The 18,569-nt window shown below is 41.6% G+C and overlaps 1 protein-coding gene across 1 annotated transcript in view; it reads left to right on the plus strand.

Annotated features, from left to right (window-relative positions):
- Nucleotides 1-18,569, plus strand: part of LOC132888311 (reelin-like) — a 1,389,809-nt gene that overhangs the window by 1,060,123 nt on the left and 311,117 nt on the right. Inside the window, 5 exon segments of the mRNA XM_060924376.1 lie at nucleotides 15,312-15,480; nucleotides 15,593-15,695; nucleotides 15,815-16,041; nucleotides 16,129-16,352; nucleotides 16,660-16,810. Of these exon segments, the coding sequence (XP_060780359.1) occupies nucleotides 15,312-15,480; nucleotides 15,593-15,695; nucleotides 15,815-16,041; nucleotides 16,129-16,352; nucleotides 16,660-16,810 (874 nt within the window).

Raw genomic sequence — 18,569 nt, forward strand, 5'->3', positions numbered from 1 at the left:
TGAGGCCGCCGTCTCCAGGTCTGTGGGGTTGAAGCCACCTGCCCTCAGGCCACGCTTGCACACATCCTTGTAGCGTAGTGCGGGTCATCCTGTGGGTCTGGAGCCTGTGGCCAGCTCACCATACAGCACGTCCTTTGGGATGCGGCTGTTGTCCATGTGGCTGACGTGGCCTAGCCAGTGCAGGCGTCTCTGGGTCAGCATGGCAAACATGCTGGGCATCCCTGCCTTGGCCAGGACATTGGTGACACGGTCCTGCCAGGTGATGCCCAGAAGTCTTCTGAGACAGCATATGTGGAAGGCATTTAGTCTGCATTCTTGGCGGGAGTAGAGGGTCCATGCTTCACTTCTATAGAGGAGAGTGCTCAGCATGCAGGCCTGATACACTCTCATTTTGGTTTTGGTTGTGAGCATGGTGTTGTCCCAGACTCTCTTCGCAAGATGGGCCATTGCTGTTGCTGCTTTGCCCATCCACATGCTCAGCTCGGTGTTGAGAGAGGTTGCTGGAGATGGTGGAGCCCAGATAGGCGAACCTATCCACCACTTTGAGGGTGTGGTTGCCGATGGCGATGTGGGGAGCTCTGCTGATATCCTGGCCCATGATATTGGTCTTCAGGTTTATAGTGAGCCTGAACTTGTTGCAGGTGTCTGCAAAGCAGGTGATGAGTCGCTGTTGTGCTTCTGTGGTAAGGGCGGCATCATCTGCGAAGAGCATCTCTCTGATGAGGACCTTCCGCATCTTCATCTTTGCTCGGAGGCATGCCAGGTTGAAGAGGCCCCCGTCGCTCCTGGTGTGGAGGAAGATGCCATCTTTGGACTGTCGGAAGGTGTGGCGCAACAGCAGGGAGAAGAACACGCCGAAGAGAGTCAGAGTGAGGACGCACCCCTGCTTGACACTGCTCTTGATTGGGAAGGGGTCCGAGGATGATCCGTCGTACTGAACAGTGCCGCTCATGTTGTCATGGAAGGATGTGATCATCCTCAGGAGCTTGGGGGGGGGACATCCAGTCCGGTGTAGGAGGGTGAAGAGTCCTTCTCTGCTGACCAAGTCGAATGCCTTGGTCAGGTCGATGAAGGCGATGAGCAAGGGTCATCTCTGCTCACGGCACTTCTGTAGTTGTCTCAGAGAGAGAGAGAGAGAGAGAGAGAGAAAACCATGTCGATGGTCGATCTGGCCGCTCTAAAGCCGCAGTGTGCCTCTGGGTACACCTGCTCAGCGAGGAGCTGCCGTCTGTTGAGGAAGACACGGACGAAGGCTTTGCTGACGATGCTGAGGAGCGAGATACCGCGATAGTTGTTGCAATCGCTGTGGTCCCCTTTGTTCTTGTACAGTGTGAAGATCTTGGCATCATGCATGTCCTGGGAACTTTTTCAAGCGTGTGTGTGTGTGTGTGTGTGTGTGTGTGTGTGTGTGTATAACCCCCTCTTGTTATGGGTTAAACATTGAAGGTGCAAAGCAACTTTATTGGAAATTATTATTATCATCTCCTTAAAACACTGGCTCTTTCTTCTCCCACAGTTTGAGATTTACCACAAATCAACTTTATCTTGTCTGTCTTGTGTCTGAGGAGTGTGCTTGTATACAGCTATTTGATAGGTCCGCTTATTTTATTTTAATTGCCATTTGTGATCACTAATTTTCCGAAAGACAGTGACTGGGGCTAATATTTCGAGTGGCAACTTGGGCAAATCCCTTCAGAGAACTTGGGGAGCATTCATTTTTCCCCAAGATGGCTGCTGGTATGGGTAATGCTTCAGTCAGAACATGGTGGAAATTTACCCATATTGCAAGTTATGAGCTCCCCTGTGGATTAAAGCTTTTTTTGGCAGATATTTTGTGATGTTTCAAGCTCATAATTACCTTAGAAAAGCAAAATAGCTTGCTTGTTAGCCATGTATGATGTAGCAGCTTCTCAGCAGCTAACAAGCATAGTGCTACATGTACCATATGTCCTCATGTGGGCATTGAGGCGGCAATACTGATGCCAGAAATGGCTGATGTGAGGTGGTCCTTCAAAAGGGTTAACTCTCACAAAGTTCTGGGGCTAAATGGTATTCCAGGCTGTACTCTCAAGGCTTGCACTAACCAGCTCACAGAGGTGTTCACTCAGCTCTTCAACCTCTCCCTGAGACAGTCTGTGGTCCCCACCTCCCTCAAGGCATCCACTATCATTGCTGTCTCTAAGAAAACAGAGGTCACCTCTCTGACTACCGCCCTGTTACACTGATGCCAGTCATCATGAAATGCTTCAAGTGGCTGGTAAAAACTCACATCTGCTCCTCCCTCTCCGACACCTTAGATCCTCTTCCATTCACCTACAGATCAAACACGGCCATGGAAGATGCTATCATCTTCGCAACACACACTGGCCTCACCCACCTGGATAAAGGGAATACATATGTGAGAATGCTTTTTGTTGATTTAGAGTTCAGCATTCAACACCATTGTCCCTTCAAAACTTGTCTGAAAGCTCAATGATCTCGGACTGGGGATGTCCATTTGCAGATGGATCTTTGAGTTTTTGAGGGGTAGACCCCAAGTGGTGAGAATCAGTAGCCACACTTCCTCCTCACTAATCCTGAACATGGGTGCACCACAGAGCTGTGTGCTCAGTCCTCTCTTATACTCCTTGTTCACTCATGACTATACTGCTAAATACAGCTCCAGCATCATTAAGTTTGCTGATGACACAACCATTTTGGGCCTCATTGCAGATGATGATGAGATGGCATACAGACAAGAAATGAAGGCATTAACCAGCTGATGCCAGGACAGCAACCTCTCTCTCAAGGTCAGTAAAACTAAGGAGATGATAATGGACTACAGGAGACAGCAAGGGAGGACACACTGGCCCATCTACATCAATGAAGCTGAGGTCAAAAGGGTCAGCAGCTTCAAGTTCCTTCGTGTGAACATCACAGAGGACCTCTCTTGGACAATACACACGAATACTGTAGTCAGAAATGCTCACCAGCATCTCTACTTCCTGAGGAGGCTGAAGAAGTTCTGCATGAATGCAAACATTTCAAACTTCTACAGGTGCACAATTGAGAGCTTGCAGACAGGCTGCATTACAGTATGGTATGGGAGCTCCTCTGCCTATAGCCAGAAATCACTACAGAGAGTAGTGTAGGTGGCAGAGCACATCTTTGGCAAGAGTCTCCCAGCCATTCAGGACATCTACCTCTAACAGCGCCTGTGAAAGACACCCAGCATCATTAAGGACCACAGCCACCCAGGATGACAGCTGTTTTCCCTGTTACCATCTGGAAGGTGATACAGAAGCATGCATGGATTAAAGTTTTCCGTCACTACGACGGATTTCCGTCAACTGGGAGCGCTAAAGGTCAATAATGAGAGTGATGCAGATCCGAGGGAAAAAAAGGGGGGGGTAGGCCCATAGGTCTGACACCGATGTGATTTAGAACTTCACCAAGCTGCTGTGATTGCCTGTTGTTGAACCCTTTCTTGTGCTATGTTTGAGTATATGTAAAGGAATAAGTTGTTGCGCTAGATAGGCATAAATAAATACAGCCTCCGCTACTGTCTAGTCCCGGGGAGGCTCGGCGTAGGCCACTGATGAAACTATTTGGCTGTCCTACTACTAGGCAACTAGGTTACTTGTCTACTACTAATAGTAGTAGTAATAATGATATTTGCCTATTGAAAGGTGATCAGGTGAAAAGTTGAAGCCGCAGCAAGACCTTTGCTATTAAGCCTTTTGTAGGCTTCGGCAGACAACGTCCTGGAAAGGCTGTATTTTTCTTTGGTTTGATTAGCCTACGATTTAATCTTTAAAATGGTTTCAGCAGTTCGCTTAAACAGTGGAGGCTGCAGAGTCGGTCTGCAAGATTTCCCGACACTTGTTTAAGATGCCAAACTTCATAGTAAGGAGAAAATAATTCCACAGTATTTAGTGCCTCGTCAGTCTCAAATTAATAGTGAAGGAGCAATGCGAATTAAGTCCCCAAAAAACATCTCGTAGGCCTATATTTTACATTTTCCAAAAAGTCTGGAATTGGAAGTCAGTCAGTGGAGTGTAATGAAGTGTCTCATTCACTAAGCATAAAAGGTCGGAAAACAGTGCAGAAAACAGCTATTGCTTAAATGGGCTACTAATGTTTTACATTAGTAATTTAATGTATGTAACAAATTGATTAAATAGATAAAGAAGCGAATACTCCGAAGCTCAAAATTCAGGAAAGTGGCTCCGGTGTTGCAAGTGCAAAAGAACAGTTATTTGAAAGTTAACCTGATGAATTTGTGTGTGCGCGTGCGATTTCATGAAGAACCGGGACAATTGGCATTCGGTGAAAGATTCTCACCTATGACTCATTATATTTGCACGCGCCCTCTCGCCCACTGTTGCTTCGTTTTCCCGATTTACACGCGTCTCTGAAGATGGAGTTTTCGGAAATCTCCACTCTGCCCAGAGTTTGTGAAAGTAGCTCTTTTCAGTGTCTGAAACCTCCATATAGGTGTGAATGAGAGGTGCAACCGAATAAATAAATATGCGTCTTTTTTATCCGGCTACATAGGTTATCACTGCGCAAAGCCTCTAATGTTGAAGTAGTAATATTTGTTAAAATAATAGTAGGCTAATTTCCACATTAATCGGTAAAATGGCACAAGAGATGTGATGGGGGGATGGCCGTTTTATAAGGGGAATGATTTGAGATTTTTATTTCAGAAGGGGGATGCCTCCCCCCACATCCGCCCTCAACTCGAGTACTGCGTATAAGGCCACGTGACACAGGCCCTTCGATTTCCATAGAGCGCGTCAAATTACTTTCGGTTTTGCCAGCATGGACGCGCTTCTTTTAAATGAAAGCACAGATGTGTCAGACATCGACAAAACGGTAAAGAATAAGTGGAGATGGGCTTGGCTAAATGAAATGGGTGATAATGGCAAGCCATTTAGTCCATGGTGCAAAAAGATGAAAATGGCAGGTGTGTGCTTTTGTGTAGTTTGCCATAAAAAAAAGTCTATGGAAGCAATGGCAAAAAACTAGATGCCTTTGGCTTCACTGCGAAGAAGCAGAAAAAAGTGAACTTTCGCTTTACTTTTCTTGCAAGTTCTTTCTGTTCCACTCTCTTGAAAGCATGGTTCAAGTTCGATTGCACTTTTCTCTTAACCACTGTTGTGCATTACTAAAGTATTGTTGAAATAAATTTGCACTTTGCGCTGAAAACTTGATGTTTCATCATTTATAGCCAGTAATGACAATGGTAAAGTCTTGCCTTAGCTTTAGTCATTGTTAAAATTATGTAAATGTACTATAAGTAGGGGCCGAGGGGATAATGGACAACATGGCGTTTAAAATTTGACGCATCGCTGATGTGGTAGGGACCAACGACATGGAGCTTTTTTTTCAGTCAGATTTTTTTTTTTGCTTTAATCCATGAGCATGGCTGCACAGACTACCAGACTCAAGAACAGGTTTTTTTTTTTTTTTATCAGGATACCAGAGTTCTTCACTCTAACACATAATCATTTCACATGGCATGCTATATTCTACACTGCACTGGATTGCTTGCACTTTTTCACTTTTACTGTTTAACATATATCACAAGGTTACTAACATATCACAAGACTCTATTTACAACCCCGACTCCAAAAAAGTTGGGACAGAGTACAAATTGTAAATAAAAACGGAATGCAATGATGTGGAAGTTTCAAAATTCCATATTTTATTCAGAATAGAACATAGATGACATATCAAATGTTTAAACTGAGAAAATGCATTATTTAAAGAGAGAAATTAGGTGATTTTAAATTTCATGACAACAACACATCTCAAAGTTGGGACAAGGCCATGTTTACCACTGTGAGACATCCCCTTTTCTCTTTACAACAGTCTGTAAACGTCTGGGGACTGAGGAGACAAGTTGCTCAAGTTTAGGGATAGGAATGTTAACCCATTCTTGTCTAATGTAGGATTCTAGTTGCTCAACTGTCTTAGGTCTTTTTTGTCGTATCTTCCGTTTTATGATGCGCCAAATGTTTTCTATGGGTGAAAGATCTGGACTGCAGGCTGGCCAGTTCAGTAGCGGGACCCTTCTTCTACGCAGCCATGATGCTGTAATTGATGTAGTATGTGGTTTGGCATTGTCATGTTGGAAAATGCAAGGTTTTCCCTGAAAGAGACGTTGTCTGGATGGGAGCACATGTTGCTCTAGAACCTGGATATACCTTTCAGCATTGATGGTGTCTTTCCAGATGTGTAAGCTGCCCATGCCACACACACTAATGCAACCCCATACCATCAGAGATGCAGGCTTCTGAACTGAGCGCTGATAACAACTTGGGTCGTCCTTCTCCTCTTTAGTCCGAATGACACGGCGTCCCTGATTTCCATAAAGAACTTCAAATTTTGATTCGTCTGACCACAGAACAGTTTTCCACTTTGCCACAGTCCATTTTAAATGAGCCTTGGCCCAGAGAAGACGTCTGCGCTTCTGGATCATGTTTAGATACGGCTTCTTCTTTGAACTATAGAGTTTTAGCTGGCAACGGCGGATGGCACGGTGAATTGTGTTCACAGATAATGTTCTCTGGAAATATTCCTGAGCCCATTTTGTGATTTCCAATACAGAAGCATGCCTGTATGTGATGCAGTGCCGTCTAAGGGCCCGAAGATCACGGGCACCCAGTGTGGTTTTCCGGCCTTGACCCTTACGCACAGAGATTCTTCCAGATTCTCTGAATCTTTTGATGATATGCACTGTAGATGATATGTTCAAACTCTTTGCAATTTTACACTGTCGAACTCCTTTCTGATATTGCTCCACTATTTGTCGGCGCAGAATTAGGGGGATTGGTGATCCTCTTCCCATCTTTACTTCTGAGAGCCGCTGCCACTCCAAGATGCTCTTTTTATACCCAGTCATGTTAATGACCTATTGCCAATTGACCTAATGAGTTGCAATTTGGTCCTCCAGCTGTTCCTTTTTTGTACCTTTAACTTTTCCAGTCTCTTATTGCCCCTGTCCCAACTTTTTTTGAGATGTGTTGCTGTCATGAAATTTCAAATGAGCCAATATTTGGCATGAAATTTCAAAATGTCTCACTTTTGACATTTGATATGTTGTCTATGTTCTATTACAATATCAGTTTTTGAGATTTGTAAATTGTTGCATTCCGTTTTTATTTACAATTTGTACTTTGTCCCAACTTTTTTGGAATCGGGGTTGTACATATCACCCTAAATATTTGCATATTTACTGTTTACATATTTACCTACCAACATATCACAAAACTCTGTTTACATGGTCAGTACTTAATTTGTCTTCAATGTGCAATTAGAGACTCATCTTTAACATAGAGGAGGTGATGAAAGCCCTCAGAAAGACAAAAGAAAAAACAGCACCTGGCCCAGATAACATTGGCAGTCATGTTCTGAGGCACAGTGCTGAGCAGCTGGGGGGGGTCCAGTTTCTGTTTCAGAGCTCCATGGACAGCAGCACAGTCCCCCAGCTGTGGAAACATTCCACTGTCATTCCCATCCCCAAGAAAGGAACCATCAAGGTGCTGAACAACCTCAGGTCTGTGGCTCTTACCTCCCTTGTGATGAAAGCAATGGAAAGAGTTGTCAAAAATCACATCAAGGTGACAGACACCCAGATGGACCCCTTCCAGTTTGCATATCGTGCAGGCAGAGCCATTGATGATGCAAAAATCTTCATTACAGACAGCATACATAAACACTTGGAATTCCCAAACATTTCAACCAGATTTCTGTTTGCTGACTTTTCCTCTGCATTTAACACCCTGCAGCCTCACATTCTTAGAGAAACTTGCTGCTCATTTTGGACTAAATGACCAGCTAATCCTATGGATAATAGACTTTCTCACCAACAGGTCACAGAGAGTGCTGGTCAATAACACCTTTTCAGACCTCCTTCACACCTTCACCAGCTCCCCACAGGGATGCGTCCTCTCACCTCTGCTCTTCATCCTGTACACTGATGACTGCACATCCACTCAGCTAAACTGTCACCTGGTTAAATATGCAGATGACACAGTGCTCTTGTCTCTGCTCTCTGCCCCCTCACACCACCACAGCTCAGCTCTGCAGGACTTTGTGGAGTGGTGTGACAACTCCTGCCTGGAACTGAACTCCAGCAAGACTAAAGACATAGTGATGTTTAATAACAGGCAGAGTGCTGCTGCAGTCATCACATTTATGGGAAGCCGGTGGAGATTGTTGAGGAGTACAAGTACCTGGGCACAATCCTTGACAATAAACCTAAATTTGCCTCCAACACAGAGAAGATCCTTAGGAAGTGCCATCAGCAACAGTACCTCCTGAGGAAGCTTAAGTCCTTTGGGGTCAGCAAGAATATTCCTACTACTTTCTACTACTCCTTCATTGAGAGTATAATGACATTTTCCATAACTTGCTGGTTCCACTCCCTTAGCCTCCAGAACAAAAACCGCCTGCAGAACACAGTCAAGGTGTGCGCTGAAATTATTGGACTCCCTCTTAGGTCCCTCTCAACTTTCTGTGAGCAGCAGACAGTAAACTCAGCAGGCAGGATTCTTCAGGACCCTTCACATGTCATGTTCCCTGTATTTGAGTGGCTCCCCTCAGGATGCCAGCTCCATTGCCCAAGCTGCCGAACACAGAGGAGAAGAGCGACCTTTGTCCCCAGAGCTGTTCAGCTCCTCAACTCTCTGCCATCCGTGTCCCTTTACACACCCCGCCAGCCCCTCCCCCCTTCTCTACATGCACTCTAACCTGTCTGCTGCACTAACTACCCCCTTTGTACACATACCACTTTAAATATAGACTCTGCTGCTACCTCATAAGCAAATTGCACTACACTGTATTTTTGTATATACTGTTGTTTTTTTTTTTTATTTATACCTATTGTACCACTATACAGTTATTTATCCACATACTGCCACATTGCACACTGTCATAATTTTTTTTGTGTGTGTGTTTAACTGTACTTCTCTGCGTGCCTTTTATATTGCCCCTAGGGGACAAATAAAGTGAAGTGAATTGAATTGAACTGAATTGAATTTAATTCAAGATGACACCTTTTCCAGGGATATTTCAACAAGACAATGCAAAAACACATTACAAAGGCATTGCTGCATACATTACAAAGCCATTGCTGCAAAAGAAGTGGGTGCCTGTTCCTTCTGTACTCAATAGAGAATATGTGGTAAATTTTTAAAAGAAAAATATGATGACCCCATCCTGTTGCACACCTTAAGATATGTTTGCGGGAAGAATGGGACAAAATAATGTGAAATGTTTAATCACTTGGTGACTTCAGTCCTTAACCCTCTGATAAGTGTTGTGAGGAAAAAAATGGAAACATTAGAGTGGTAAATTCTTTACTCTCCCAACTTTTTTTTTCAATGTGCTACAAGAATCACAATTGAAATAAATGGAAATTTTGAGAGAAAAATAAAATAAAATTCATAAGGTAAAACATCAAATGTGCTGTTGTATTGTTTTTCGTGCAATACAATTCAAAGACGATTTACAAATTGTTTTCTTTTTAAATTTCAACATACAGTCTCAACTTTTTTTGATTTGGGGCTGTATTTAATTTACTGCGGTTCTCGAACCCCACCGCAATAACAGCCTCTACCGCAATCCCACTCAATATGTTTTATTAGTGTAACTATGCCATCAATTACACTATTGTTATTCAATTATTTTCTTATGTGACCACACATTGTCATCCTATGTTTATTTATTTATTTATTTATTTATTTATTTTAAATCAGGCCAATATTTTTTGCTATGCCTCTTCCACAATTTTTGAGATATTGACCCCAAACCAACTTCAACCCATACATCCTGTTCAGGAACAGTGTGCTTGCGTGCTGCTTTTGGAAAGATGCACTCATTCTCTTATTTTTGTTGTTTTTCTGCCCCCCCCCCTCCCCCCCCCCCCCCCCCAATTGTAATGAATGGTGGTTCAGAATTAAAGTTGTCTGGCGCAGTTACAGTTCATCAGAGAGCTACCAAACTTTATTTCATACCTTGGACCAATTCCCCCAACACATGCATTCATCCATCATGAGCTGCACTTGTCCTTTTGTGTGCACCAGCACAATCACACTTTTCTTATTACTGCCAGAGGATAATGTGCCAATTTTTTTTATTCTTGGAGAGAAAAAATAAAGATGTGCCTTTGAAAGTAGTACCTCCCACCAACCTCTGTGAAGTTGTCATGCCATATGATGAGAACATGAATAAAAAATATTTGAATTTGTTTGTGCTTCATTTGTGCATACAAAATAAAGACTTGTGCTTCATTAATAGGGTGCTGAGTGACATGACACATCAAGAAGATAATGTTTAAAAGCTTAAGAAATAATGAAGCACTTATTTTTATTTCGCATGCATAAATGATGCACAAATACTTTTCATGTTTTCATCATATGGGGTGCCAACCTAAAAAATGAATAATTAATTTATATATACTAATGCATCTCAAAAAATTAGAATACCATGAAAAAGTTATTTTTTTCTTAATTTAATTCAAAAAGGTAAACTTTCATATATTCTATATTCATTACATTTAAAGTGAAATATTTAAAGCTTTTTTTGCTTTAATTTTAATTTTGATGATTATGGCTTGTAGCTCATGAAAATCAGAAATCCAGTATCTCAAATTATTAGAATATTCCCTAAGATCAATCAAAAAAAGGACTTGCAATACAGAAATGTCCAACTTCTGAAAAGTATATTAATTTATACACTCAATACTTGGTTGGGGCTCCTTTACCATGAATTGCTGTATCAATGGGGTGTGGCATGGAGGTGATCAGTCTGTGGCACTGCTGAGGTGTTATTGAAGCCCAGGTTGCTTTGATAGCGGCCTTCAGCGTATCTGTATTTTTGGGTCGGGTGTTTCTCATCTTCCTCTTGACAATACCCCATAGATTCTTTATGGGGTTCAGGTCAGGCAAGTTGGCTGGCCAATCAAACACAGTAATATCATGGTCAGCAAACCATTTAGTAGTAGTTTTGGCACTGTGGGTAGGTGCTAAGTCCTGCTGGAAAAGGAAATCAGCATCTCCAAAAAGCTCATCAGCAGATGGAAGCATGAAGTGCTCTAAAATCTCCTGGTAGATGGCTGTGTTGACTTTGGACTTGATAAAATACAGTGGACCAACACCAGCAGATGACATGGCACCCCAAATCATCACAGACTGTGGAAACTTCACACTGGGCTTCAAACACCTTGGATTCTGTGCCTCTCCACTCTTCCTCCAGACTCTAGAACCGTGATTTCCAAATTAAATGCAAAATGTACTTTCATCTGAAAAGAGGACTTTGGACCACTGAGCAACAGTCCATTTCTTTCTCTCCTTAGCCCAGATAAGACACTTCTGACATTGTCTCTGGCTCAGGAGTAGCTTGATATTAGGAATGCGAAAGTTGTATCCCCTTTCTTGAAGATGTCTGTTTGTGATGGGTCTTGATACACTGACACCAGCCTCAGTCCACTCCTTGTGAGGCTCTCCCAAGTTCTTGAATCAACTTTTCTTGACAATCCTCTCAAGACTGCGGCCATCCCTGTTGCTTGGGCACCTTTTCCAGCCACCCTTTTCAGCAATGACCTTTTGTGGCTTACCCTCCTTGTGGAGGGCATCAGTGATCATCTTCTGGACAACAGTCAAGTCAGCAGTCTTCCCCATGATTGTGGTTGTGTGTACTGAACTAGACCGAGAGATACACAGTGTTCATACTGTTTTACTCAAACTCGAAAGGAAATATTCTAATATTTTGAGATGGGTTTTTTGTTTTTTTTACTGTATGCCATACTGATTAAAATTAAAATAGAAAAATGCTTGAAACATTTTAGTTTGTGTAATGAGTCTATAATATATAACATTTTCACTTTCTTAAATAACTGATGGAAAATATTGAACTTTTTCACAATATTCTAATCTTTAGAGATGCACTTATCTATCTATCTATCTATCTATCTAATTTTTTTTTTTTTGGCCAACTTGCCACTTGCTTTGGCCATTTTTCTTGACTCTAAAGAGAGGTGTAGCCCTCATTAGCATATTAAAATAGATGTAATTAAGGAAGAAGAGAGGGCTGAGTATGGTGCTTGTGCATGTGCCCACATGCACCAAAACAGGCCCAAAGCATTATACTACAATCTCCATGTTTCAAAGATGGGATAATGTTCTTATGCTCGAATGCAGTGTTTTGTCTTTTTCCAAACATAATGCCTCTCAATTAAATGAAAAAGTTATATTTTGGTCTCGTCTGTCTGCATTATTTTTGTCCAGTTGCCTTCAGGCTTGTGCCTGTGATCTTTAGCAAACTGTAGTCAGGAAGCAATGTTCTTTTTGGAGAGCAGTAGCTTTCCCCCTTGCAACCCTGCTATCTACACCACTGTTGTTCAGTGTTCTCTTGGCAGTGGACTCATGAACATTAACAGTAGGCAATGCAAGAGAGGCTTTTATTTACTTAGAAGTTACCCTGGCATCCTTTGTGACCTCATGGACTATTACACACATTGCTCTTAGAGTGATTTTTGTTGGTCAACCACTGCCGGGGAGGGGAACAGTGATGGTGAACTTTCTCCATCACAGAGGCTGCCATGCCCATGGAGGCTAGCAACCATGACAAAAAAAAAAAAAAAAAAATATATATATATATATATATATATATATATATATATATATATATATATATGAGAGAGAGACACACACACACACACACACACACACTATATATATATATATATATATATATATATATATATATATATATATATAAAATGTGTGTGTGTATATATGTATGTTCCAGAAAAAAAAGTTTGTATGTCAGTAAAGAAAGAAGCATATTATGTATGAGACTACTTTTCAGACATAAAAAAGCATAATGAATGCTGCTGAGTTTTACATGCAAAAATAAGGAGCATGTATGACAAAGTCTAAAGAAGAACTATGGCCAGTTCTGCTAGACGTTCTTACCTGAGATATACGTACCCCATTTCCAGAAAAGTTGGGATATTTTCCAAAATGCAATTTAAAAAAAATATGATTTGATAATTCATTTTAACCTTTATTTAACTGACAAAATACAAAGAAAAGATTTTCAATAGTTTTCCTGACCAAATTAATTCTAATTTGTAACTATAAACAAAGTTAGAATTTGATGCCTGCAACACACTCAACAAAAGTTGGGACAGAGGCATAATAAAACAGAAAAGTTTATAGGATATTCAAGTAACACCAATTTGGAAGATTCCACAATAAGCAGGTTAACTGGTAACATGATTAGTGCATGCTCCTTTTATGCTCAGACTCTGCAAGCAAGGATGGATTGTGGCTTACTCGTTTGTGCCAAAATTGAGAGGAAAATTGTGCCAAAATGAGAGGATTGTTAGTCAATTAAAAAAGAACATTTCTCAACATAAGATTGTTGATCTTTCACAATCTACAGTACATAACATTGTGAAAAGATTCAGGGAATTCAGAGACATCTCAGTGCATAAAGAGCAAGGTCAGAAACCACTGGTGAATGTGCATGACCTTCGAGCCCTCAGGTGGCACTGTCTGAGAAAAAATCATGCTTATGTGACAAATATAGCCACATGGGTTCAGGAGTACTTCGGAAAGCCATTGTCACTTAACACATTCCACTGATGCATCCATAAATGCAACCTGAAACTGTATTAAGAAAGAGAAAGCCATTCATCAATTCTATGCAGAAAGGCCACTGATTTTTCTGGGCCCAAAGTCATCTCAGATGACTTTGAATGAAAGACAGTGAATGAAAGACAGTGGAAAAATGTGATGTGATCAGATGAGTCCACATTTCAGCTTGTTTTTGAGAAAAGACATTGAGTTGTCCATGCCAAAGGTGAATATGACCATCCAGTTTGTTATCAGAGAAAGGTGCAAAAGCCAGCATCTGTGATGTGATGGTATGCAAGTGCATCACTGCTCATGGCATGGCTGAGTTGCATGTGTATGAAGGTACCATTGATGTATTGTGGCATATACTGGGACTTTAGAGAGACATATTCATCATGGCAACATCTCTTCCCAGGAAGTCTATGCTTATTTCAGCAGGACAATGCCAGGTTTCATTCTGCATAGGCTACAATGACATGGCTTCATACACACAGATTGTGTGTGCTTGACTGGCCTGCTGCCAGTTCAGATCTGTCTCTTATTGAGAATGAATGGGGTATCATGAAGAGGAGAATTAGACAACGGTGACCATGGACTGTTGAGCAGCTGAACTCTTGTGTCAAGCAAGAATAGACAAAATTTCCAATTGCTAAACAGCAGCAATTAGTATCCTCAGATCCCACACAATTAAAAAGTGTTTTATGAAAAGGAAAATTCATGTAATATAATGGTAATAATGCCTCTGTCCCAACTTTTTTTTTTTTTTTTGAGTGTGTTGCAGGCATCAAATTCTAACTTCATTTGTATTTACAACATACAATTAACTTGGTCAATAAAACTATTAAACATATTTTCTTCATACTTTTGTCAAATTAAAGTTTTATTTACTTTTGTAAATAAAGGTTAACGTGAATTAACAAGTCACAGATCTGTTTTTATTGCATTTTGGAAAATATCCCAACTTTTCTGGAAATGTGGTTAGTATTTGTCCATCACACCCATATGTGGGCCTTCCCCAAAATTTTACCACTAAGTTGCAACATGGTAGTATGCTGTAGCATTACAATTTCACCTCAACTGGAACTAAGGGGCTTATCCCAAGCCTGTTCTAGAACGAATGCCCCTGTGCTTATGGCTGTGGTTTTTCTGGATCTCAGAATCAATGGAAACCAAAGTACCCATAGGAAACACATACATATTCTGGGAGACAATGCAAAAGTCCACATTGAATTCAGGACAAATCCCAGCCCCTGGATCTATTAAGTAAGAGCAATATCCCGTTTTTTGTGACAAAAATATAACTTCACACAAGGAAAAACACCAATACAGTTTCAAATGTTCTGCATGAAAGTTTGGCTCAAGATCCCATTACAAGTTTCTTTGAACCTTATAGACATTACAGGAAGCGGTTTAGTGCTGTTTTTATCTCCACACTTGACTAAGTATTAATTGTTGGTGTAGTTTGAAATGAGCATTTTTCTTAATTAAATATGACTTGTTATAGTTTTGCATGATAGATTTAAATTCATGCATAAAAATTAATCAAAGCTGATATGTTTAAGCTCAAAATAACCTATGATGCATGGATTATTCAACTTTGGACATTTATGACAATTGTGCCATTAAAAGCACAATATCTGTATTGGTTAGTAAGGATTATCTTTTATATTAAATCTACAGGCAAAAAGGAGGAGGTGTGGGTCATTGATGATCTTATCATTGATGGCCACTTTTTGAACAATTTTCCAATTCTATCAGAGAGTTTTGAGGGTGGGCCTCAGGAGTCAAACTGGCTGTTCTACCCAGGGGGCAACATTGACCGCTACTGTCTATATCAGAAAACAAGAATGTGAGTATCCCAGGAGATAGTGCCAAGTTTTTACAATTTTGGAAAAGTCAGTGATATGTACCTAAAGTACATTTGTTTCTAGTTTGGTAATAACTGTTCATTCTATGTACAGAGAGGATGACTCAGCCTTGGTATTTATGTCTGGTGAACTGGGAGAACATTCCATCACCACTAGAGATATAGATATCAATGAGAACACAATTATCCAGTTTGAGGTATAATTCACATGTTAAGCATTATAAGCTTTCTTAATTATTATCATACACATTAACTCTTATTACCATTTTGCAGTCACTCTGTTAAATATTATGAATGGTCATATTATTATTAACAGATCAACGTGGGCTGTACAACAAGCGGCTCTTCGTTAAATTCTGTGCATCTGGAATTTTCTCGTGACTTTGGGGCCACTTGGCACCTTTTAGTTCCTTTGTGCGCAGGTGGTCCAATACCCAATGCTCTTTGCTCAACTGAACTCCACCCAGCCAGCATCTACTACCCTGGCACCTTCCGTGGCTGGAGGAGGGAGGTAATTCATTTTGGAAAACTGCATCTATGTGGGTGAGTAAAACAAACTGAAAAAGAGAGCAGTCACTTATTTGCATGCTACAACAGGGTCTAGCAATGTATCACTCACTATCTTTGCAGATCTGTGCGCTTTCGTTGGTACCAGGGGTTCTATTTGGTTGGCATGGCACCTCCAACTTGGGCTTTGGACAATGTTTATATTGGCCCTCAGTGTCAAGATATGTGTAGTGGCCGTGGGACATGTGTGAGGGGCACCCACTGTAAGTGTGACCCTGGTTACTCTGGGCCAGTGTGCTCTGTTCAAAATGTGCCAAATCCAGACTTCCTGAAAGAAGACTTTGAAGGTATAGAAGAGTGCACATTTCCACAAAATGCCATGCACTGCACCAGTGTATCTCAGAAACAATGAGAAACTTCAGTTCTAGTGTGATTGTTTGGATTGCTGATTAGCATCATGATGAGCATTATTGTTGAATTTAGAACATTTTTACTTAGATAAGCTATCTTAAGGTACACTGCTTACAAATGTTTGATTGAGACAGATAAGTGTTTGCATAGAACTGCTCTGATTAAATAAAAACTTCAGAAAATTATTACGGTGTGCAGTATTGCACTGTGGGTGAGTTTGACCAATATTCTTTATTGTCAAAGATGATACTTCAGAAGCTGAACATTTCAAAGTGGTGAGTGGAGGAAAGCCCTCTAGGAAATGCGGCATCATGGCCAGTGGAAACCACCTATTCTTCAATGAGAATGGATTGCGCATGTTGGAAACCATTGACATGGATCTGTCTAATGCCAGGTAACTATTGCTAAGGATTTATTCACTACCAGAATAGAACTGAGTTGAATTGAAGACACTTGGGTTTGTAGGTACCATGCATCCACAGAAACGGGGCACACCTTTATTAAGGTAGTTTTGCAACAACTGGAAGTAGTAAGATGAGTATCTCCATCAAAGGACTTCACCAGCCTTTGTTTGCTGTACCTGGGTTCAATGGGCAACTGGGATGGGCCATAAAAGAGAAAAGCTCTGTCTTTTTGGTGGATTGCCATATATGATCTGGCTGAAAAGAGGAGGCTATTTTTTTTCTCTGAAATCATAATGAGAGAAATGCTCACCTCTCCCAATGGCATAAAATCCACCAGTGCTACTCAGTGGTATCATGCATGTTTTTGTCTTTCTTTTTTTTCTGTGCAAGTTTACTCTCACTTTTAATGGTAAGCGAAACAGCTGCTTTCAACAGACTGCCATGAGTTATGAAGCCAACTGAACTGCATCAAGAATTGGATCCACAGATGGATCAATGTGCAAAATGAACCTAAAGACAAACTGAAACATGCTGTATTGCCATTTCTCAGCACCGGACACTGCATGAGGTCAACTGCTCCAATGGTTGCATTACTGCTCATTTGCAAAGGCTCAAGCTGTCATGCTCTGCCCCAGACATCCACTCCAGAGATCATGGATCTCTCACGCCAGCACCGATCCGGATCTGGGACAGGAATTCCCTCTCACCCGTATTCACTTCCTGGTTTTCACTGCTGTGTATAAATAAGCCGTTTTCAGACTCAGACTTTGCCAGAACATCTCGTTTGCTTCTTTAGCCATTTCTTTGCCTCTCTTACTGTTCATGGTTATTCTCTTCAGTGACTTTTTCTTGTTTGTGGTTTTTGCACTAGCATTCTTCTGGTTCATGGTGTTTTTTGCACTAAGGGTTATTTCAGATTCATGGTTTCTTGCACTGTCTTTTTTTTCATGTTTTTTTGCACCAGCATTTTTGTCTTTGCCTGTCTCATATTTTTGTCAAGTTGTTTGTCTTATTTTGTCTGGACTATTTTTGCCATTTGTTTTTTGTCCTGTTTGTTTACCTTTTTGCCACGCCCTTTTTTCCCTGAATTAAATCATATTATTTATTGGATTACTGTCTGTGTTCTGCTTGTGGATCCTAACTTCACCATACCTCCACCCACCCTAACAGTACGTTCTGGCCAACATGGATCCAGCGGAACTTGCCCATCTGAGAACGGCCATCCAGCAGCAGGGGACTCTCCTCGGGACCCACCAAGAAGACCTACAACAAATTACCCAGAACCTCACCACCCTGTCCAATGCACTCAACCTTCTCACCATGCAGATGCAGCACTGTCAAGCCGTGCCTACCCCTGCTCAGCCAGCTCCTGCCACCGCCTTTCTCCATGAACCGAGACTTCCAGCGCCTCAGCCCTACGATGGAGAACCAGGTACTTGCAGCTCATTTTTGTCTCAATGTTTGTTGACCCTAGAGCTGCAACCTCTGGCCTTCCCCACAGAACGCTCCCGGGTAGCATATACAATAACGCTCCTCACTGGCTAGGCCAGAGAGTGGGGAACAGTGGTCTGGGATGCCAATGCACCCTTTTGTTCCAGTTTCAAGGATTTCTCTGAGGAGATGAGGCGAACTTTTGACTGTTCTTTGTCTGGCCGGGAGGTGGCCAGAGAGCTAATGGAGCTGTAGCAGGGGTCCCGGTCTACCTCGGATTATGCCATTGAGTTCCAGACATTGGCGGCTTCATGCGGT

The sequence above is a fragment of the Neoarius graeffei genome, chromosome 6, assembly GCF_027579695.1.
Source record: "Neoarius graeffei isolate fNeoGra1 chromosome 6, fNeoGra1.pri, whole genome shotgun sequence".
Taxonomy (NCBI): Eukaryota; Metazoa; Chordata; class Actinopteri; order Siluriformes; family Ariidae; genus Neoarius; species Neoarius graeffei.